This window comes from Fringilla coelebs (assembly GCF_963513975.1).
Source record: "Fringilla coelebs genome assembly, chromosome: 12".
In the NCBI taxonomy this organism is placed as follows: domain Eukaryota; kingdom Metazoa; phylum Chordata; class Aves; order Passeriformes; family Fringillidae; genus Fringilla; species Fringilla coelebs.
This window is the reverse complement of record NC_140038.1, coordinates 14,636,610-14,659,480: the sequence shown is the minus strand read 5'-3', so window position 1 is coordinate 14,659,480 and position 22,871 is coordinate 14,636,610. Positions and strand designations below refer to the sequence as shown.

General features: G+C 51.7%; 2 protein-coding genes across 2 annotated transcripts in view; one reads left to right on the top strand and one right to left on the bottom strand.

Annotated features, from left to right (window-relative positions):
- Positions 1-11,875, top strand: part of FANCI (FA complementation group I) — a gene marked incomplete at its 5' end in the record, with an annotated part of 23,370 nt that extends 11,495 nt beyond the window's left edge. Inside the window, 19 exons of the mRNA XM_084213804.1 lie at positions 554-655; positions 1,467-1,649; positions 1,744-1,865; positions 2,257-2,421; positions 2,667-2,846; positions 4,103-4,266; positions 4,677-4,753; positions 5,199-5,315; positions 5,999-6,050; positions 6,620-6,747; positions 6,872-6,940; positions 7,066-7,153; positions 7,461-7,645; positions 8,273-8,329; positions 8,413-8,472; positions 9,188-9,274; positions 10,306-10,401; positions 10,928-11,053; positions 11,807-11,875. Coding sequence (XP_084069930.1) covers positions 554-655; positions 1,467-1,649; positions 1,744-1,865; positions 2,257-2,421; positions 2,667-2,846; positions 4,103-4,266; positions 4,677-4,753; positions 5,199-5,315; positions 5,999-6,050; positions 6,620-6,747; positions 6,872-6,940; positions 7,066-7,153; positions 7,461-7,645; positions 8,273-8,329; positions 8,413-8,472; positions 9,188-9,274; positions 10,306-10,401; positions 10,928-11,053; positions 11,807-11,872 — 2,124 coding nt within the window. The 3' untranslated portion in view covers positions 11,873-11,875. The remainder of the gene's footprint in view (positions 1-553; positions 656-1,466; positions 1,650-1,743; positions 1,866-2,256; positions 2,422-2,666; positions 2,847-4,102; positions 4,267-4,676; positions 4,754-5,198; positions 5,316-5,998; positions 6,051-6,619; positions 6,748-6,871; positions 6,941-7,065; positions 7,154-7,460; positions 7,646-8,272; positions 8,330-8,412; positions 8,473-9,187; positions 9,275-10,305; positions 10,402-10,927; positions 11,054-11,806) is intronic.
- On the bottom strand, positions 11,514-22,871 carry POLG (DNA polymerase gamma, catalytic subunit). Its single transcript, XM_084213803.1, has 23 exons — positions 22,824-22,871; positions 21,641-22,258; positions 21,158-21,353; positions 20,597-20,764; positions 20,198-20,344; positions 19,898-19,977; positions 19,294-19,476; positions 19,018-19,178; positions 18,690-18,813; positions 18,390-18,614; positions 18,129-18,249; positions 17,874-17,945; positions 17,641-17,760; positions 17,302-17,462; positions 17,138-17,191; positions 16,931-17,048; positions 16,030-16,165; positions 15,696-15,942; positions 15,490-15,612; positions 15,024-15,195; positions 14,568-14,776; positions 13,347-13,504; positions 11,514-12,281 (listed from the first exon to the last, which is right to left on the bottom strand). The coding sequence occupies exons 2-23, from the start codon at positions 22,222-22,224 to the stop codon at positions 12,220-12,222; spliced, it is 3,621 nt and encodes a 1,206-aa protein (XP_084069929.1). The 5' UTR covers positions 22,225-22,258; positions 22,824-22,871; the 3' UTR covers positions 11,514-12,219.

Below are 22,871 nucleotides of genomic sequence, written 5' to 3'. Positions count from 1 at the left end.
CTGTGCTTTCTTTGAGACAAGTAATTTTCTTCCCTTTAATCATCCAAAGAGTTCATGCTGACTAATTCCAGCTTTCCCATGACAGTATAGGGTTTGGGAAAGGAACATGAACAGAGCTAAGACAGCTTTTGGGTAACAGAGGGCACTTAATAGTAAGTTGGTGTAAAGGTGTAAAATTTTATAGCATCATATGTATCTATAACTTTCAATAGCAGCAGCAGCTATTGATCCTCACTGTTTAAAGGAGGGGTAACACTGCAGGGGGGGTGCAAGTGATGTTACTTGTTGAGACAACACAACAGCAAGTGGTCAGCTAATCTTGTTTTAGGGCACTGACGTGTCCTGGCTGAGCTACAGGAGCAACTCAAGAAGGGATTTTAATCACCAGTAGAGCAGATGACATGGCTCATGTACTTGTGCAGTCCCCTTATCACAGTGCCAGGTTTTGCTCTCTAGAATGGGGTACAAAGATGATTGTGCTCTGTTTTCAAACATCCTAAGAGGCTCAGTTACCAAGTAACTGGTTATTTTTATTTCTTGTTTTCTGTGACAGATAAAGCAGTATTACCTGCCCCAGCCAGACCTCCTGCCTCCACTCAAACTGGAGGGATGTATTATGGCTCAGGGAGATCAAATCTTTCTGCAAGAACCACTGGTAAGAGCTATATTGGTTGGCCACAGCTGCAAGCTCATCTGTTACTAGCATTTTAGTTGTCCTACATGAGCTGAATACCTTGTGCTTCTTCAGCCTCTTCTAGCCTGGAGCAATTCTTTTAATAGCAACAGAGCTGGGCATCTCACCCCTGCCTCAGGCTATTTATTTGAGCTCCCCGAGCATAGTGGGGACCTGTGTGAAAAATGCTCTAGGAATAGTGTTCTTCTGTTATCCTCTATTGAGTTCACCCTAGAGGGTTTTTTCCCTCCTTAAACTTAATTCCACATGAAATAGTTGTGCAGTGTGTGTGTGTGGGTAGCAGGGGGAAGAATTTGTCCTTTGGTTTTGCTCCTTTGAAATTGTTGGAGATGAGACCTCAATGATTTGTTGGATTTCCAAAGGAACAAATTCAAATTAATAATTTTGTTTTCCCCTAAGGAAGCTTGTGTGCAGTAGCACACCCAGGAAGGGTGCAGACTCTTCAGCTAGAGTGAGAGTCCCTTTGGAAATTCCTTTTCCATCTCCTTCAGTACCTGAGGTGGCTGGGTGGAGGGAGCAGCGGGAGTTAAGTCTTTACATCCCATCTCGAAAAGCTCAGGCACAGAGCACTGTCTGAAGCTGGAAGTGAGCAGCTTTGTGTGAGATTACTGATCCCCTCAGTTTGTGAGCAAGGCATATCCTCAAGACTGAAGGCAGTTACAAAGGCAGCCACAGCTCTTGACATCCCACCAGAACAGTCTGGCCCATGTCCACTGCTGCCAGTGACCTCCAGCTCAGAGGCTGAGTGTGACTGTGTGGCTGCTTCCTCCAGGCCCACCTGCTCTGCTGCATCCAGCACTGTCTTGCCTGGTACAAGAGCACCGTGCGTCTGTGCCAAGGAGCTGAAGATGACGAGGAGGAGGAGGAGGATGTGGGATTTGAGCAAAACTTTGAAGAGATGTTAGAATCTGTCACACGACGAATGATCAAGAGCGAGTTGGAAGACTTTGAACTGGTAAATCAGATTTTCAGTTTGACTCAGTGGGAGAAGATGCCGAGTTCTTGTCAGTTTTTGAAAAGATTTTTCACTTGTTTCCTTTACCTCTCAGGATAAATCAGCAGATTTTTCGTTGTCTTCTGGTGTCGGTGTGAAAAACAACATCTATGCCATTCAGGTGATGGGAATTTGTGAGGTTCTGATTGAGTACAATTTCAACATTGGGAATTTCAGGTAAAATATTAAATCTTCCCCTCTAGCATTAGCTGTACTATTATTTGCCCAGCTCTTTGGAGTACAGCCTCATTGCAGGCACAGGATGGTAGTGCCAAGACAGAATCAGTGATCTGAGCGTGAGTGCCTCGTGGCACGGCCACTCACAGAGCCTTGGGGAGTGTTTTCCTTTGGAATGTCATGTGTTGTGGGAGATGGGATCTGACATTTTGTAGAAGAGCAGATTGAGGAGGATTGGGTGAGGTATACACTATTAGGGAGGCAGGGAGATGTAACAGGTTTCATCATTTAGGCAGTGTTATTGTGTAATTTGGCAGCTGAAGCTTCAAATGGAAAACTCCAAGAACGCATTTTCTCCATTAATACTTTCTACAACGCTATTTTATTGCAGTAAGAACAAGTTTGAGGATGTCCTAGGCCTGTTTACATGTTACAACAAACTCTCCGAAATCCTGAGGGAGAAAGCTGGAAAGAACAAATCTGCCTTGAGCAACAAAACTGCACGGAGCTTCCTGTCCATGGGTTTTGTATCTACTCTGCTCACAGCTCTGTTCAGGTGAGAAGGTGTCAGTCCTCTGTGGAGCAGAGCCAGACATCAATTCCACCCATGTGTTAGTGTGCTTGGAAAGGCTGGCGCAGCTCTTACCCTCTGGGTGTTCACTACAAGCTACCAAAACAACGGGTCTTTTCCTGTTCAGCCAGAGATTTTATTTGCAAGTGCATATTAAGTTTGGGATCTCATAGGTCGTCCCTGAGCTTCCTCTGTGCGTCCCCAGTTCTCTGACAGTTCTGGTCCTGCAGGGACAATGCCCAAAGCCATGAGGAGAGCCTGGCCGTGCTGCGCTCCAGCACGGAGTTCATGCGCTACGCCGTCAGCGTCGCACTGCAGAAGGTGCAGCAGCTGGAGGAGACGGGACAGACGGACGGACCAGACGGACAGAATCCAGAGAAGATGTTCCAGAACCTCTGCAAAATCACGCAGTGAGTCAGTGTGGCATGTGGAGGCATCAGCAATGCATTTGGGGAAGTTTTGATTCTCAGGTAGGGTTTTGAAGAAAGAATGCAGTTCATACTGTTGTTGTTGCTGGGTTGGGGTCAGTGCCTTTCTGTGCTCCTGAGAAATCAAGTGGTGGCACTACAGTTTCTGTGCCAGAGTGAGTGATCCAGCTTTAATAACTTGGCCTGGAAGAACCAAATGCCATCAAACATTTTCAGCCTCTTTCTGACTTCTTGTTCATCGCTCATTGTCACAGAGAAGGTAAGATGAATCCAGGCTGGATTCTTGAGGCCTCTGGAATGCAGCAAAGTTAAAATTCACTTCGAGCTACAGAACAAAACAGAGGGACACAAGCTTTAGAAATCATTTGTTTAGGACTTCTGCAAGATGCTTGAAGACATTCATGCATCTAATCCTTTGGAAATCCAAGAATGTGAACCATGTAAATGTCTTTTGGAATCTAGGTCATATCTGCATGGGGTCTTTTCAGAGCCCAGTCAGCAAGAGAGCACAAAATGCAAATTACCCCTGCCATGCATAATGCCGGTTTTGTGTCTCACCCCAAATAATAGAGGCTATTTTTGTTGCAGTCATTAGGACTACATGTGAGCTACATGTTTTGCGTGATTGGACATTGAAACAGAATAAGATCATCTGTGCAGGCAACAGAACTAATGAGAAGAAAGGAAAGGGAACAAAAAAGGGAAGAAGTGGGGTTAGGGAAGCAGGAAAAATATGTTTGCCTACAAATAGAAAAGTCTTCTTTGGGCCAAACAATTTTGCTTTCCTTACAGGTTTTTACTTTGCTTTGCCTGCCTTTACCTTTCTGATTTTATTTATAGAGAGCCCTGTAGTGAATTCTGACATTTCACAGAACCAAACTGCCATGAGTAAAGCTCTTTTTGTCACTGTTGGATTTGACACCAGTGGTCAGGGTAGTCTGAGAAAAAGGGAAAGCAGGGTGGAAGAAATGAGTGTAAAAAGATGGACTTGAAATGGGATTGGAAGGTCCCTTGGCACCTGGAAAGAATTAAATTATTTAGCTGTGCAGGAAGAATGCAGTAGCTGTTTTGCTGACGTTGAAATAAAATCTTCTTAAAAAAGATCTCTTCCCCACCATTTTCTATAGGTAAAAGACCTTCCAGTTTAGCTGTATTAAAAATGGGATCCTAAGAGTAGATCTAGTTCTTGCCCTGCGCAGCCAGCTTTACTGGAGTAAATCTCATCTCCCATCCCACAGGGTTCTGCTTTGGAGGTACACTTCAATTCCCACCGTTGTTGAAGAATCAGGGAAGAAGAAAGGCAAAAGCATTTCACTTCTGTGCTTGGAAGGTTTGCTGCGGATCTTCAACACGGTGCAGCAGCTGTACTCTGCCAAGATCCCCCAGTTTCTGCAAGCCCTGGGTAGGCACATGGCACCATTCTGCTCTGGTTTCTACCCTCCAGTTCCAGCCCATGTGTGGGCAGGTAGAGACCCAGCACCCTTTATCCATAACTAGGGAGAGATGGGTCTGGTTCTTGTTTCTCAGCAACAAGGTGGGCTTAGTAGCATAGATTTTCACACCAGAGACAGGTTCTAGAGATATATTTTACCTGCCTTTATAGAGCTCTCAGTCTGTCAGCAGAGGATAGCTGGGGTCTGACACAGCATTCATCTATTTGAAGTTTGCCGTTAACATGTTTTTCGGCTCACCGTGGTTCTGCAGTCTGTATTCCTCCTCTAGCTGTGAGCAGTCTTTCCCACTTTTGGAAGTAAATCCTGTATTCTGCTCTTGGCATTTAGCTTTTTTTCTGCACCTTTCTGTCTCTGCCAGATATTACTGATGGTGACGCAGAAGAAACGGATATTAATGTCACAGAGAAAGCTGCCTTCCAGATCCGACAGTTTCAGGTGAGTACCACTGTGTGCTGCAAGTGTTCCAAAGCATTTGGGATTCTGGCAGGAAACACTGCTAGCTCTCTGTTGCTTGACCACAGGGTTGAGTATGTGATAGCAACTGTGGCACAGATTCACTAGCAGTTCAGAGAAGTTTCTGATCCCTGAGGAAAGCTTCTCTAGGGTGGGTGGATGTGCATGTGTGTTTACAGAACTCTAGGTTCTTCAGTGCAGCATAAACTTACCTGAGTATTCTAAAAGTCACACTGACCATATGCAGGCTCTATGTAAGCACTCCTATCAAAAATCAGCACTTGTTCTTGAGAAGAGTCCTGTTTTTGTACTCTTTGTCATTCTCCTTGCTGCTGATCCCTTTATCTGCTTGCAGCTTCTGGTTATTTGCTTATGCAACATGCAGCACATATTCACACTCAGGGAGTGTTTTCCTTCCCCTAACCAGAGGTCCCTGGTGAACCAGCTCAGCAGTGCTGAAGATGACTTCAATGCCAAGGAAACACAGTCACTCATCACTGTTCTCTCCACATTGTCCAAACTCCTGGACCCAGCCTCACAGCAGGTACTCCTCAGTTTCACATGGTAGCTGGGTGTCATAGCCATGGGTGTGGGAAGGAGATTATCAGATGGGGTTGGCATCTGTGGGCTCTGGCATGTGTGCCCTGCCTCCTCCCACAGACCACACCAGGTCAAAGGGACAGTTCTGTTACACTGTGAAGGGCTCTCCTGTCACACATCTGCTAGCACACTTCAGAGGAAGTTGTCTTGCCATCCCACTCCTGCACGTTCTGATCCTGCCTTTGGGCACCTGAATGATTTGTTTGCCTGAGCAGGGACTCCTGACATAGCCTAGTTGTGGTGTGGCCTCCACATGGCAGTAGAGGCAAAAAAGGCCAGCAGACTTGTGTCCAGTCCAAACTGGCTGAGTGCCTAATTCTTTCCATGCAAGGAGTCATTTTCTAAAGTGCCCCAATTTTACAAGCTAGGAACTGCACTAACTGTGCCAGAAGTCTAGAGTCATCATTTACCTTAAATTAAATGGAGCTGTTACTCTGTCCAAGGGGATGTATAGCCATTACCCTGCCCTGGGTCTCAGTTTTTGACTTGTTAGTAGGCTACGTGTCCCTTGGGGAGCTTGACAGAGCACAGCTGGGTTTCCTACTCATCTTCCTCTGTTTTTATTACTAGTAGTAGTTTTGTGTTTTGAATTCTGTTTCAAAGTCATGGTACCTTTTCTCCTCTTAGTTCCTTCAGTTCCTGACTTGGACAGTCAAAGTTTGCAAAGAAAATGCTCTTGGTAAGTAAGCTTTGAGGAGCATGTTTAGATGTGATGTGTCAGGGCTGACACTAGACCCTTACATGCTCTGTCCTGGTTTTACCTCTTTGTCAAGATACATTCAGGTCCATTCGGTGGCAGATTGCCACAACATTGTGATATAAGTACAAGTTTTAGAGAGGGAGCTCCATCTCTAAAACTATTAGCTTTCCTTAACTTTCCTTCCTATCTGAAGGAAAGGAAGCCACTCACATACTTGACTTTTCTCCCTTGTTATTTAGGCTCAAATCAGGATTTATACTCTGGAAAGACAGTACTCTTGCCAGGGTTTGTATTGCACTTCCTCAGTGCTTTTGGTCACCATTTTTCTATGACCCAACAGCTCCAGTGGGCCATAGTGCCCCTTGCACTATTACAAGGAATGCCTGATGTTTTAAACCTTGCTTTTGTAGCTGGGGTATTTTGATAGGATTTTCACCTACTGCTGAATCCATACTGAATCTGAGACTTTCCTTCACTGGATATCTGATGTTCCTAAGTAGCTAGGCAAGCTCTGCACCTGGCACTGTGTCATTTTCTCTTCCCCACAGAGGATATTTCTTGCTGCAAGGGTTTGCTGTCTCTGCTCTTCAGTGTCCACGTCCTCTACAAGAGCCCTGTTGGTCTCCTGCGGGAGCTTGCACAAGACATCCACGCCTGCCTGGGAGATATAGATCAGGTATGATGCAGGAGCAGCTGAGCTCTTCCTCACATAGTGCTGTCAGAATTGAGTGCATCTCTGGTGCAAACTGTGTGACAGCAGTTACAGTCTTACCAGGATTTGTTTTCTCTCCTCTGCCCAGGACATAGAAGTGGAGGGTCGGTGCCATTTTGCCATAGTGAATGCCAAGACTGCAGCCCCCACTGTCTGTGTGAGTCAGAACAGCGTGTGTGTGACACCTGCAGTGTCCAGGGCTACTGTGCTTAGAGCAGCTTGCAGGTTCCTGTTGTGCCAAACTCCTCCAAAAATCTGTTTTGTTATTGGTTTCTGTCTCAGCTGCTGGTTCTGGGTCAGGTGGATAAGGTCCTTGAAGAGGTGGATTGGCTTATCAAGAAACTCACCAGTCTGGGGTCAGACACATCAGGTAATGTGAAAGTGGTCCAGTTCTTATTGTTACACCTTTGTCAAAAACAGGTAAAGTCAGAGAGCAAAAAGATATTTGGGGATTTTGAGATAGCATCATCTGAGGTCAGGTTAAACTCTCCCTTGAGCTGGTTCCACATGAACAAAGTAAGATAAGGGTGTTGTCATAAAATCTCTCCAGTGATTATTTTCCCCTTGCCCTACTGGGGCTTTATGCATCAGACACAAAGATGGTCTTTTCTGCCTCCCACCTGCACAACTGGATTCATTAGATATATATTCACCAGGTATTAATCTCTGTCTTCTAGAAGACCCCTCTCAGGCATCAAACCAAACTCAGGCTCTGGAGAAAGGTGTAATTCTGCAGCTGGGAACTCTTCTGACAGTCTATCATGAGCTGGTGCAGACTGCACTCCCAGCAGGGAGCTGTGTGGACACACTGCTGAGAAGCCTCAGCAAGACATATGCAATTCTTACCTCCCTCATCAAACACGTGAGTGTGCTCTGCTGACAGTGGGCTCTCTCTGAGCTAAAAACCTCCTCCCCATCTGCTGCAGCAAGCTCACAGTGACCCCTGGCAGCAGCTACGCTCAGGACTGGCCTGTTGATCTCTTGAAGGGGTTGAGCCCTTGTTCTGTTGGCTTTCATGCCCTCAATTTTGTGACCTTTCTGAGCAGTGATAGTTGTGCCAGTGGAGATAAAAGGAAAGTTGCTCTCCAGCTGAATTTGGCTTTGCATGGCTTGGAGTTGCTGTTTCCAGTGTGTGCTTTGGGTTCCTCTGCACAGCTGTGCACAATGAAGGGCACTCACAGTGTTCTCACAGTGCTCACCAGCCATGCCCTTGCCACTCATTCCCATTCCCTGAAGCAGGACCTGGGGGAACTGGGCCATGAAACACGAGCCTGCAGAGCTCCTTTGAGACCAGGTGGTGACTGCCCCAGAGCTCTCCTCTCACTGCTCTGGAATGCAGACATGGCATTTGGGATATCACAAGCCACTGGGGAGGATATCTGTGCAAATCCTGCCCTCCCCACTGTGCCATTGTGTGAGCTGCTTTGAGCTCCAGCTGGACACAGGATGGGAACAGCACACCTAGAAGAAACTCCTGTTTTCCTTGCAGTATATCCAGGCTTGCCGCAGCAGCTCAAATACCATCCCAGGAAGACTGGAAAAGCTGGTGAGTGTGAGCAAATTTCTGGGGAAATGGCTCATTGCCTTGAGTTAGGAGTAACAGCAGCCTCTCTGTCTGCTCCTTTACAGGTGAAGCTCTCAGGCTCCCATCTGACCCCACAGTGTTACTCATTCATTACTTACGTACAGGTGAGGCCTAAATTAACTGGCAGAATCACAGCCAGTCTGTCTGATGCTGAGTGGTGTATCAGCTTCAGTACACAGGCACTCTTGGGGATTATTAATCTTCTTGACATGACCTGAGTTTCTTACAGTTCAAGCTTTACTTTGTCAAATATAGCATAAGACATTTCAGCACCATTGGGACTGAACATGCTGATTTCTGCTTGAGCAGGGAAGGAGCTGGGTTTTAGCTGGGCTTTTTTCCCCTCTGTTCATGTGGGGTTTTTGGATGAGATTAATACTGCTGTTAACCACAATGGCAAATAAAGGTCAACAACACTGCAGTCATCACAGTGTGAAGTAATGTGGGTGCCAAAGACTGCAGTGCTGGAGCTGGGATTTATCTGCCTGGAGAGGACCTGGGTACTTATGTGAGGACCACAGGAATTTTACACCATATTGGGGAAGGTGTCGTGGTGTGCAGAGCTATCACTGCTGGAGATTCCTCATGCATGCATATTCCTGAATGTATAAATTAAATTATGAAATTAGTTTCTTTCTTGGTTTGGTTTTTTTTTTTTTTTTGAGATCACACCTAATTCTACCCTTATATTTCTACCTTTCTGTTATCTAGCTGGTAATGCTGTTAGCTGGCTAGAGCAAGGACCTCTCTGGCCTTTCTTGGCTGGCCTTTCTTCCCTGCTTACCCTCTAATGACACATCTTTTGGCATTCTCCTTCAGAACATCCACAGTGAGAGCTTAAGCTTTGTAGAAGAGAAGAAAAAGAAGAAGAAAGAGGATGAAGCTGCTGCAGTCTCCACAGTAATGGTAAGACTGACTCACTCCATGAGAACATGGGTAGGATCATATACCTCGAGGTTTGTGGTACCTGGTGGCTTCTTACAGATCACCAGACAATTTGTCATTTGGGCCTTTAAGTAAGAACAAAATTTAATATACTGTAATTTCAAAGAAAAGTCTAAAAAAGCACAACCAAACAAAATACAACAAAAAAAAAAATCCACAACAAAAAAAGCCATCTTCACTAAATGCAGCTTAAAATCTCTTGGACATGAAACACAGGTCAATCTGGATAGTCTGCCTTGTCTGGTATTTTTACTATTTGGGGTAAGCTATGAAATTAGAGATATGGGCTAATTTATTGGAACCGAAGTTGCATCCTCTTTAAGTGTTTCTTAATTTTATCAGTACATTTAAAGATGAAGGAAGGCAGGGATTCCACTAAAGTAAAGCAGTTGAAAATGACTGGATTATTTGTTTGGGAGCAAGTGAGCAGGCTGGCAGGTTCCTGGTCCTTGATGTCTTTTGTTTGTGCTCCCAGACAGCATTTCCTCCGTCTCGTCAGCTGTCCCAGACATTCCTGTGATGTTAAGGGTTTAAAAAAGCCACAAACATGATCTTCCTAGCATTTCCCTGAGTGTATGGAAATGGGCTGAAATGCTGCATGTCCTTCAGCACTCTGTCACCATGGGGAACGAACACCAGTGGTGGTGAATAAGCAGGACAACAATGTGGTGAAACGTCAGGGTGCTCCTTGCTTGGATGGCTCATGCTTGTGGTGCCTTGGGAGAGCTGGAGCAGAGGAGCTGCTGACAGGGATGTCAGGGCTGTGGACTGCAGCCAGAGCACAAAACAATGCACAGGAGAGCCTCACTGCAGAACCATCCTGGGAGTCGATTTAAAGCTAGTAACAAAGCTGGCAAGGCTTCCTGGGTGGGGCAGGACTGGTACAGAGCAAGGCTACTGAAGACTTTTCTAAACTGGGAATGTTGTGGTCTTCATGTCACCCTACAGTGCCCCTTCCATATGTGACCCATCTCACACCTCTCACATTTCAGGCCAAGGTTCTTCGGGAGACCAAGCCAATCCCAAACCTGATTTTTGCAATTGAGCAATATGAGAAGTTCCTTATCCATCTCTCCAAGAAGTCAAAGGTAATGTAAAGCACAGAGATCTGCAACCTGAACCTGGTGAACTGTGGGATCAGTGGCATGGTGGAGGGCTGTTAAAGTCTGTTTTAATGCTTAAATTAGGAAGGTGTAGGGACCTTTCAGCCCTTGCCCATGCTCCTGGCCGAACACCGCTGAACTGTTGCCACACTGATAGCAGCCCGTGTCAATATCAGTCCTGCCTGTGACCCGTGTTCCTGGTGGAGCAGAACCATGCACACATCATGCCAACTTTCCTCACTGTCTCCCAGTTTATGTCATGAAATGTACCACAAGAAGATCCTACATGAGAGTGAGAGTAGCTAGCAATCACTTGGCTTTTAGGAAAATGTAAATGGGCCCCTGGACCACACAGGGGCAGGTGCTTTTTCACCCTCTTTGTGCTTCAATCCTGCATTATTACTGCGATGGACTCTGTCCCAGTGCTGTGCAAAGGACTAGGCAGGGTAGGAAACTAAAGATGCTCATGGCTGAACGTTTCCCCTGCCTGGTTTCCCCTTGGTTGCTGCAGGTGAACCTGATGCAGTACATGAAGCTGAGCACCTCCCGGGATTTCCGCATCAACGCCTCCGTGCTGGACAGCGCCCTGCAGGAGCGCAACTCCGAGGACACTGAGAACGAGCCACACAACGACCAGGTCAGAATTCAGTTAGCTGCTTTTACTGATAGGTGTCCTCCTCTTTAGAAGCCAGCTGTATTTGTGAGTTGTGCAGGAATGTGTGAGGTTAGAACAGCTTGTCTTCCCCGGGTTAGCTCTCACTTTGATACTAAGCTGATAGGAAGGAGTGAACAGCTTCTCTCAGAACACCCCTTACACCCCAGCCCATTGCCTCTAGCAGCCTTTATTTTCATGCACCAGCTCTGTGTCCCTGGTCTTGGGGAAGTGGCACTGTTGGCCAGGATCAGACCTTTGCAGTATGATGCAAAGTGGTCTTGTATGCAAGTTTTTGTAGATAAAGACCTGGCAGGACAAATTCTGCAAGGCATCATTCTCCTCAGACCCATCTCTACTACATAGTGCTGGTGGAGGCAGTGCAAGATGCTGGCTAAGAAAAATAAACAGTTTACTCTGTGATTGTCCAGGTTTTTATTGGTGCTTCTGTCCACATTTTCCTGAGTGTTTCAACAAGCCAAAACCCAGGACAGAGTCCCTGTCCTGTGCCACTGGTAGCCTGTGGTCTAAGTTCCAGCATGAACTAGGGAGGGGGTGACCCATGGGGAAAGTCTCAGTGGCTGACAGGGATCCCATATTCAGGTCATTTTGTTAGTGAGAAAAAAAGAGCTAAATCCTGTTCTGCACAGCTGGCTTCTTGCTCTAGGTAAATATTCCTTAGACTATTCACACAAAAACAATCACACTCTACTGCTGCTCTCTCCCTCCCCTCTCCAGAGCAGCACAGCAGAGCAGACAGATGAGAACCAGGAACCCAAAAAGAAGAGACAGAGAAAAAAATAACGGGTTGCTGCCACTGCCTCCTCTCACAGTGCCCATTCCATGGTGGACTCTCCTTGGTCTCAGAGGCTGCAGATATGGAGATGATGGTTTATTGCCTGTCAGATGCTTGTGCCTTCTTCCTTTGTGTCCATGGGAGCAACTCTGGCCCCTGTCTCAGGTTTCACAGCTGGCTGCTGCCATCAGAAGTGCCTCTGCTATTTGAATCTTCCCCAGGAACGTCCCTTCTTACAGCAAAATGGAAAGGGAGCAGGCTGGGATCAGTCAGTCCCTGCCAAAAGATCTGCTTCTGAAAGGACAGGGAGGCTTTGGCACGCGGTCTGGACAACTGTCCTGGCGCTCTGGTGTCGTCATTGCTTCTCCAGCGAACCTTTGGTTATTTCAATTATCTGATATATATCCAGTGCTTCCCCTGGAAGACAAGGGGACAGTCAGTTCTCTGCAGTACACTCAGGGTATCTAGCACAGAACACCCTAAATTTATTCAAACTTGTGTTTTGGGTGGTGGTGAGAATGCAGAAACCAGCACCAGTAGGGAGCTGGGAACGTGAGCTGTTCTGCCCTGGAGTTGAAGCTGCTGTGTGCATCTCCTGAGCAATGAGAGGCCACAGCTTCCTCTGCCCAGGCTGGTTTTGCTGTTATGTTTTTGCTGACCCTGATTGTGATGCACTTGTTTAATATGCCTTGTTCTTGGTGAAAAGTGCCCATTTTGCCTACAGAGCACAAATCCTGTTTCTAAAAGCACCCTTTGCCTGTAAGAGTCCTAATAAAGGTTACTTAAGGGCAGAGCATCTGATGTGTGCAGTGACTGAGAGAACAAATATGAGGGCAGGTTCTTCCCTTGTGTGGGGAAGAGCTGCTGCACAGTGAGGAGGAGTTGCTTTCCCAGCCACGAGTTAAATGTTGGCTTGCAGCAATTGGAGGGTTACACTGAGTGCAGACAGGGATGACTTGAGGGCTTGGGAGTGCTGAGAAAGCACCCAGCAACACCAGAGCAGTTCTCTGAACAGAGCTGTGCTTGGCTAAGGGACAGCAGGGAAGGAGGGAAAGGAATGAAAGATTTTGGGTCTGCAGGGCAAAATTGACCAAACAAGGTTGCTGAGGAGCTTCCTTTCCAAGAAGAAATTAAATTTGGTTTGTGTTAAAAGTGCACAGGAGGGCTCCTCCAGGGGGCACAAAGCAAACAAAGTGTGGGAGAACAGAGCCAGGCCTGGCTCATCACTCACAAATATTTGGAAAGCAGCAGATGAACACTTGAGGGGTGAGGAAGGAGGGGCAGGCTCCAGCACGGTGGCTGCCCTGTAGGTCAGATGATGTGTCAGGAACCAAGGGGCTCAGGAGGTGCCTCAGCTGAACAGAGCCCTCAGGGAATGGCTACTTAGGCCAAGTGCTCTGCCTGAACTGGGAAGGCTCATGCAGAGGAGATTCCAGGGGGCAGCTTGCAGGTGGAGAGGAGATTGCAGGGGACACTGCTCACCTTGAGGGATGCCATACTTCTCCATCCCCATGGGATTTGACGGCGTCACACAGTTCATGGTCACCTCTTTCCTTAAGCACTGGTCAATATCCACTGCACTGAAGAAAGCCACTGACTGTGGCAGATCCTGGAGGCCCAGTTTGTAGGCAAACATGCACCTGCAGAGCAAGAAAGCAGGTGGGACAGTGCTGGACATCACCCTTGGCCTTGTCACACCCAGTTCCAATCAGCCACATTTACCAAACACTGGCCAGCCACCCCTGACGGGGTATTTCACTCAGCAGGTGGGGGACAAGGTGCTTTTTAAGTCCTGGATAGCAGGAGGGTCAAGAATTGCTATAGTGAACATGGGAGGAATGGTAATGGTGCCTCCTTGGAAGTAATGGAGCCTCCTAGAGAAAAAGGAAGAATCTTGCCCCTCACTGCTGGCTAATCCTCCCTGGCAGGCAGAGCAGATGCAGGATTTTCCCAGCAGGAAGCCCTGTGCTCACAGGAGCCAGCACAAAGGCAGGAACATCAGGGTGCCTGCCCTGCTGTGGCTGCAGAAAGGCTGTTTGTGTCATTCCTGCCTCCACACAGGAGAAACAGCTCACCTTGGCCAGCTCCTGTGTAACCAAACACCCCATGGTGCTGGGAGGGGGATTTGGCAAAGCTGGCTGGGACAGAGCTGGATCAACAGGAGCCCTTGGAGGTCAGGAGCTTTCTAGGCTGAGCTTAGTTCTGTGTGGGGCAGGGAAACGGCAGGAACACCCCACGCTGTGGGAAGGGAACAGCACTGGTGCTCACAGCAGAGATGAGCCATGTCCCTTGCTGTCCCCTGAAGGCAGCAGGGGATGAGGGATGGGACAGTTTCAGGCTCCCTGCTCCTCAACCAAGCCCAAAAGCTGCTGCCATGTGACAGCTGCAGACCTGAAGGGAACATGAAGCGATGCACTTGCATCCCAGCAGACCCAGTGACTGGCCCCACCCCTGCAGGGCCAAAAGCTGATGATAAAAAAAGCCCTTTTGTCAGCACATTATCCCTGGAAATCAGAGTTGAGGTCCATTTATAGCATGAAGGAACTGCAGCCTCCAGTGCTGCTAACTTGCCCTGAACAGAAGAAAACTGCTCTGCACCAGCCTGCTGTAGGCAAAGCCAACCCCAGCCCCTGGGGCTTGCCTGTCGCACTCTGGAGTCACAGCTGCTGCTCCCCAGGAGACACCAGAGCCATCACAGCTCACCTTGTGAGGAGGTTGGTGATCTGCAGGGCCAGGGCAGCCCGGTAGCGATCCTGGTGCTGCACCAGGTACCGCACCTCGTCGTGGATGCTGATGCAGAAGCGCCCGTTGATGTCAAACTCCTCAAACAGCCACTTCATGGCAACCAGCATGAGGTGCAGGTAGTCAACAGCTGAGCTCTGCACCACCCAGTTCACCCTGCTGGTCACAAACTGGTGAAAGGAAAGAGATGGACAGTGAGAGAGCACTGCAGTCAAGGGCATGGCGCCTGTACAGGACAGCTCCTGGGAGAAATCTGTTAAACTCAGGGTGGTTGGGTTTTCTTGGTGGCATGGAAATAAAGGCACAATTTTTCCTGAATGGCTACAAGAGCCTAGTGGACCTCCAGCAATATAAGAGAGGCTGAACATCAGGCACCCATTTCAGAATAGGTAAGCGAAGCCAAAATCTCATCCTTACCTCCCCCTTGACCATGGCAGGCTCCAGGGCCCTGCTGATGTGACAGCCCAGCACTGGGGTCTGTGGGGAGGGGGATAAGGCAATGCTTTCCAGCTTGTTGAACATCTCGGACTCCGTGCCTCCAGCCCACACTCTTTGCTCCACTATATTCCACTTCTTCTCCCTGCGGGACCTGTGGGGCAGAGAGGAGGAGCTGGAAGAGCGGGAGGGGGCTGCAGGTCCCCATTTGAGACCCTCAAACACTCTCTCCTGGTTTGGGGCAGCAGGATGAGACCCTGCTAGCTGTTCACTGGGAAAGTGGGTGAGGCTGACAGCCCCCAAATCGAACCTCCTTGGCCCTGGAGGAGCAGGAAGGGCGGACCAGGACTAACCAGCCCCATCTCCTCTGCCCACTGCCCATCAGGCTGCAGCCCTCTCCCCCTCACATCCTGAAGCCACCGAGCCAAGCAGGGTCAGACCATCTCACCCTTTCATGGCTTCTCTCTGAAGCCGCTGGACATCCTGGGCCGACACCGATCCATCCTCCGCCCTGTCCACATCCAGGTCCAGCTTCGTCACCAGCCACTCCCCCTCCTCAGAGAGATGAAACCTGCCGGGGACAGCGAGTAACCCAGCTCCTCCGGCTGGAGCACCGCCACCAGCCCCGTCCACGCCATCCCCAGCAGCACCCACCTGCGGATGCCCTTGGTGACGGCGTACATCTGCCGGGCCTTGTCCCGCGCCTGCTGCGGCGTCAGCCGGTGGTTGAACTGCATCAGCAGCCGCTCGGCGAAGGGCTGCCCCGCGCCGTAGATGCGCCCGTAGTTGAAGACCTTGGCGTGCTCCCGGCTGATGCCCACGGCGGTGGCCGTCTTGCTGTGCAGGTCGGTGCCGTTGCTCTTCTTGCCCTGCAGAGTCATCCAGCCGAAGGCCGTGCAGCCTGCGGGAGGGGAGGAGAGGTTGGACGCCCAGCGGGATCGGGATGGGGATCGGGGATCGCCCCCTGCGCAGCAAAGCCCCGGCTCACCGTGCATGCCGGCGAACTGCGCCTCGCCGAGCACCGCCGCGATCCACAGCTCCTGGGAATCCACGTCTGCTCCCACCAGGGAGTAGCCAGGTGGCACCTGCACCATGGCTTTCAGCTCGCTGCCCACCCTGTCGGCCTGCAGCGCACGATGCCCGGGTCAGCACACCCCTCTCCTCCTCCATGGCACAGGAGCAGCCTTCCTCCCACAGCCACAGAGTGCTGGCACAGCACTCCCTGTGCCCCTATGTTGTCATTTCATTGCAGGGGTTCCATACTGTTGTCTCCTTATCACAAAAGTTTCATACCTTCTTGGTGTTTCTCATGGGCAGCTCCTCAGAGCAGTGACTCTTTCTTCTTCACAAAGTAGCCAACTAACTCCAGTTCCCTTCTCAAACAACCAACCCACTCTTTTGTAGCACTCTTCTTCTCACTGGTTAGAGCCATGGCCTGTTAAAGTCAGGCTTGTTCCTAACCTTTGATAATTGGCCCAGCTGCAACTCCTCAGGGGTAAGATTACTTTCCACACTATCTTTATTTTCTTATATTCTATCCCCCTACACCCCTGAGTTTTGCTCTCAATGTCAAAGCCAGTTTTAACTCATGTGGAGCATCCCCCACTTGGCTACTCCAGCAGAGAAGAAAAGGAGCTTGAGAAAAGATAGAAATTGGTATGTTGGTGTTTTGTTCCCCTTTCACCACATCCTGAAGCCCCAGAGCCCCTGCTGACTCTTTCCTTTCTTCCACATGAAAGCACATCAGCAAGAGGACCCCAGCTCTGGCCCTGCTACCCCAAATCCCAGCATCCACATCCAACCCCTATTCCAACCCAAGCAGCTCCCATCAGTCCAAAACACAGAGAGAGCCCCAAAACAGCCCCTCAAGGACCCAAGCGTGGCCATACCCGGGCATTGCTGGCTGTCAGCCAGGTGGGCTCCACGGCGCGGCGGGTGACAGTGCCTGCGGTCACCACCTGTGGCAGGATGGCCCCGTAACTGTCCTCCTCGTTATAGTCAGGATGCCTGGCACAGAGGCAAGGATGAGCATCACCCTGCAAGAGCCCTCCTGGCACGGGGTAAAGGGAACAACAGTCCAGATTTGGGTACTGTACCTGGTCACCACACGAGGCAGCTCCCCCTTCTTCAGCCACACCACCATCTGGGAACTGAGGGGACACGTGGCAGGTGAGATGCTGAGCCCCCGTCATCCACACAAACTCCCCTGTCTCAACACAGCTCCACCCACAGAGGTGTCACCATGAAAGCAGCTGCTCACCTGATCCTCTTGTGAGCATTCCTCCAAAATGAGATCATTTTGTTAATCTCGAGGGCTCTTGTCCCGTGGGTGCGGCCCACAGCAGCCCGCAGGGTGCCGTCCTCCATCTGGGGCAGGAAATCCTTGGCAAAAGGGCTTCCCACGTTGTTATCATTCCCATCCTTTAGCAGCAAAAGAGGTGTCAGGACTCAGCAAGCCACCCCTCCACATCAGCAAAGCTCTGTGCATCCTCCTGTCCCAGCTACAGAGATGGATTTCCCCCACCCAATCCCATGGGATGAGATCACATGGGTCTCAGCAGCACTGGGGACAGGAAGAGCCTCAGGAGCCCCAGCTTGCCTTGTGAGGCAGCTTGAAGAACCAGCACCCAGGGATGTTGACATCATTGTAGGGACCATTGCCATGGTGGAACGAGGGCTTGCTCTTCCTCTCTGCACACCTCAGCTCTTCCATCTCCTCCTGCGACCAGCAAAGTGAGGCAATGCCAGGAACATTTTCAAGCATGGCAGGAGGGGGGAACCAAGGAAAGAGAGACCAATCCACCACCCCATTCCACAGGAAACCCCCCTTACCAGCACCAGGCTCTGGTCCGCTTTGCTCATTTTCTCCTCTAGATCCACCTCAATCCGGCTCAGCTCCTCCATCTGCAGCAGAGAGGGACCGTGGGGAGCCAGATCAAACACCAATCCTCCAGTAACCCTTATTAAAGGGAATTTCTTACTTGCAGCCCCTGGGGCTGCACACAGGGCTGGTTACTGCATGCACACAGGAGGAAGAACAGCCCCACATCTCCCTCCCACCAGGGAACCCTCCATCCCTTCCTTCACCTTCTGCCATATCGTGCTGCTGTCCATCACCAGCAGCTCGTCCTCTACAGCTGCCTCCAGCCCTGGGGGCTGCTCCTTGCCCTTCTCCAGGCAGTGCTGCCTGTACAGGTTCTCAATCACCCTGGCAGAGGAGAAGGCAGGGCTGATGCACCCACAACGGGCCCCAAGGCTCTGGGGCAGCACCTGGGCAGAGTGCCAGGGAGCTCCCAAATACCCCCGTGGGGCAGCTCCCAGCCCAGCAGCCCATCACATCTCTCTCACCTGTGTGGGCAGGAGGGGCCATCAGTCTCCATAGGGTCTGCTGGCAAATTGTCCTGCCGTCCTGGCACCAGGTATCCCCAGCCATGTTTTTCTGAGTAGTGGAGGGGGAAGCCGTCCCAGGCCAGGCGCATCAGCTTCGGGGTCACCCTCATCTGCAGGCTGATGAGGCTGGGGCCAGGCACCCAGCCCTCCTCCTCCAGCCGTGGGCACAGCTTGCGGTACCAGCTGGGCAGGGGGAGCAGCAGGGTGGGTCAGAAAGTGCAGGGAAAGCCTTGGGGACACACAGGGTCCCCAACTCACCCCGGGTGGCCTGGCAGGTGCTGGAGTCTCTTGGGTTGCAGCGTGACAGTCTCCTTCAGGCGCTCCAGACAGAGCTGGCTGGCAGAGACTTTCAGCTCCTCTTCCTCACTAGGGGGACCAGGGTCTGGTGGGGCAAGGAGATCTGGCTTGCAAAGGACCCTCTGTGCCACCCTTCTGGAGACAGGGACATGAAACCAGTCCCCCACCACATGCAGCAGCATGGGACATAGGCCAGCCATGATTCACCCTGCAGCACCAACAAACCTTGTCCATCCCTGGGAAGGCAGCTCTGGAGCTTCCCTCATCCCCAGGGATCACCTGTGCTCACCCTCCTGCCACTCCTGGGCTGACTCTTCTGCATCCATTGTTGCTGGGGAGACTTGGCTGTTCCCATCCTGACCTTTCTTCTTCTTCTTCCCTGGATTCTTCTTTTGCTTAAACTCCTGTGTGTCCCATTCGAGATCCCAGAGCCAAGGGTCATCCTTGTACCTGATGACACACCACTGTCACACCACAGCTTTGCTCCTGTCTCTCACAGCCACCCACAGCCCCCCATAGACCAGCTGGTGCCTGAGCTCCTTCCTGCAGCCCAAGCCCGTGGTACCTGTGCTCGTGCAGCAGCTGGCAGGCATCATTGGCCAGGTTCATCAGGGACTTCTTCATCTCCTTCTGCAGCTCCTCGTAAATACCCTGAGCATCATCCAGGTACCTGTTCCAATTCCCGTTGACTGGCAGGTAGGACACTCCCATCTCCAGCATCCCTGCAAATGTGACAGGGTGGGGGCACCTGGACCCCAAAGCAGCAAGGAATTAGATATCTGCCAGAGGGGACAGGCCCTGGAAGCACCAGACTACAACAGACACAAATGTGTCTTCATCTAGAGCTTCCCAGCCTCACACAGCCCTTGATGCTCTTCTCCTAAACCAGAAGGATCCCTGTATCTTCTGCCTGCCCTGTGCAACAGCCCCAAAACTGTATCACTCCAGACTGCCTCAGGAAGCCTGCTCACCTCCCTCAGCCACTGTGCTGCTGTTTATTCCTGCTCACCTACACAGGAGGGGTCTGGACTACCTTCTGAAAAGAGGTTCAGAACACCCTAAGGACAAGAGGAGCTCCATCTCATGCCCAGAGGCACCACGACCCTCCCCACTGCCCACCAAGCCCACAGCCCCTCGGCCAACACCAGCCAGGACCTGGCAGCTCTCACCTCTCCATAAACAGTGGCAGCTGCTCTTGAAACACCTCATGGGTGGCCTGGACATCACGGGCACAGTATGACATCAGGTCCTGGGGACAGCAGCAGGTGAGAGCAGGCAAAGCAGCCACCCCTCTGCCAGCACAGGGCAAGGCATCGGGGCTGCAGGAGCACAGAGCAGGTCACAGCCCCACGCACACCCAATGCTGCAAGAAAGGGCAGCAAAATAGAAACTGCCCCAGCAGCTACTGCCACCCTGCTCCCTTCTCCAGCTCCTGCTGCCTGTCAGGATGGTGGGATGGCCTCCTGCACCTGGAAGTTACTCCTGATGTCAGCCATGGTGCCCTTGACAAAGAGCTCCCGTGCCTCCTTCTCCAGCGGCTCCCCCCCGACGTAGAGCGCGTGCACATCCGCCAGGTTGTTGATGCTGCCCACGTGCACCCAGTCCCATGAGGTGACCTGTGACAACAGGGGTGTCACACAGTGTGGGAGGACAACCAGCTGCAGCCGAGATCAGGAGGAGTAAAGGATGCTGCTGCTCCAGCTTAAACCAAGGCCACCTTATCTGAAACGCACTGGGAGAGCTTCACTCAGTGGAGCTGCTCCGACAGCTCCCACTCTGCCAGAACAGCAGCAAACAGCTCCTGGCACAGGAGCACAGGGTCCCCTGCCACCCACAGCACTGCCAGCAGCTCAGTTCCCCTCACTCACTGCTGGCCCCTCGGCCTTGCTGCGTGTTTTCTTCATGTGCTCCTTGACCTGCTGCAGCCCCCTCCTCTTGCCGTGCTTGGCAGCCATCCAGAGGCTGCGCTGGAAGCCCGTCAGCCCCGAGATGGCCATGTGCATGCTCATGGTGTCCAGGAAACGCATCTTGGAGCCCTGGGACGCAACACAGGGGCAGAAAACAGAGGGCTTGGGATATGTTGGAGGAACTGCAAGTCCTCTGCTTAAGGTGGTTTTGCTAAGGGAAATTTGCCTCCCACACTCCCCTTCTGAGAGCCAAAAGCATTCCCAGTGCAGGCTGTCAGCTGCTCAAAGCCTCCTGTCACATCCCCAGGTGCCACCCTGCAGCCCCCAGTAGCCATATAGGGTGCAAGAATATCTTCCTCTAAAGGCATCCAGCCTCAACCTGCTCTGCAGGACAAGTGAGCACAAACCTGGGGTACCTGTGCAGAACAGCATGTGCCAAAATATCCCTCAAGAGCCAATGCAAATGGTTATCTGGGTAAGAAACTGCAGCTCCTAGAACAAAGCAAAGGCTCAGTGGATTACCTGGATAAGATACTGCTCCTTGATGAACGCCCGGTCGAAGGCTACGTTGTGTCCCACCACCACTCTCTCCGTCCAGTCCTGCTTGCTGGCACAGCTGGCACCTGCTGGGCTTTCCATGGGAATGAGGTCAGCCAGGGTGAGGTGGCTGGACCAGGAGTAGCGCTGCTCCAGCAGCCGCCTGCTGCACCACGAGTACCTGTGGGGGACACGCAGCACCTGCGGCTGTCACAGAGCAGCCACGGTGCCGTGGGGTGCTGAGCAGGACCCCACCTGTGCGAGGGTGACCAACCCCAGGGAGAGCCGTTCTTGCTAAGGACACACACCCCACATCCCAGAGCCACGCTCTGGGGCTTTGTTGTGTCCTCCCTGCAAGCCAGCAAGGACTGCAGGAATAGGTTCTGCTCAGGACCATCCCCATCCCCTCAAAACTGTCCCCTCCAGCCCTGCTGTGACCCCGGCATCGCTGCTGGCACCGCATCTCACCAGGCGTGCGGGGACACCGCCACGGCCAGCGTCGGGCAGTGGCCCTCGGCCACGCACACCTCCACATCCAGCACCAGCGCCCGCTCCTCGGGGAAGTCCACGGGCTCCGCCTGCCCCTGGGGGCCGTAGCGGGTCCAGCCCAGCTGCCAGGCCCAGCGCTCGGGCAGCGGGGGCAGCTGGCAGCGCAGCAGCTCCTCGGCCGCCTCCAGGTAGGGCAGGCTCTGCTTCTGCGCCAGCAGGCGAAAGTGCTCGTCGATGTTGCGGCCGTACATGCGGGGCAGCCGCAGCTCCACGTCGGGCAGCGTGGAGGTCTCCTTGCCCCAGAGCTCGTGGCGCTGCAGGTGCTGCACGCTGCGCTGGACATCCTCCGCCGAGTAGCGCACCTGGGCGCCCCGGAAGATCTGCTCGTGGAGGCTCCTGGAGAGCATCTGGATGTTGAGGGGGTTCATGCGCCGCTGGCCCGCCGCCGGCTCCTGGCCAGGCTCCTCCGGCAGCGGGCGGCTGGCCGAGGAGCTGGACGGGCGTCGCCGGGGCTGGGGGCTGCAGCCCCTCACCGAGCGCATCCAGGACACGCGCCTCATCATCCCCCTGCTCCGGGGTGTGCCCCGGAACGGGCAGCTGGAGATGGGGGAGGGAAAGGGGTGAGTTCAGCACTCATCAGCACCATGCACTGTCCTGTACAGCCATGCACTCCTCTGTACAGCTGTGCCCCATACAGCCTTCCCCCATATAGCTGTGCCCCCATACAGTCTTCCCCCATATAGCTGCATCCCCATGCAACCATGCCCCCATATAGCTGTGCCCCCATACAGCCGTGTCCCCCATATAGCTGTGCCCACATACAGCCTTTCCCCATATAGCTGTGTCCCCATACAGATGTTTTCTCTCATTTAGCTGCGTTTCCATACAAATGTTTTACCCCATACAGGTGTTTTCCCCCATAAAGCCGTGCCCACCATATAGCCGTGCTCCCATACAGCTGTTTTCCCCATACAGATGTTTTCCCCATACAGCCGTGCTCCCCATACAGATGTTTTCCCCCATACAGATGTTTTCCCCCATACAGCCGTGCCCGCCGTACAAATGTTCGCTCATACCGGTATTTCCCCATACAGATGTTTTGCCCCATAGAGCCGTGACCCCATACAGATGTTCTCCCCCCCAAAATCCCCCCTGTTCCCACCTGGTCCCCGCAAGAGTCACAGGGGCCTGGACCGGCGGCCAGATCCAA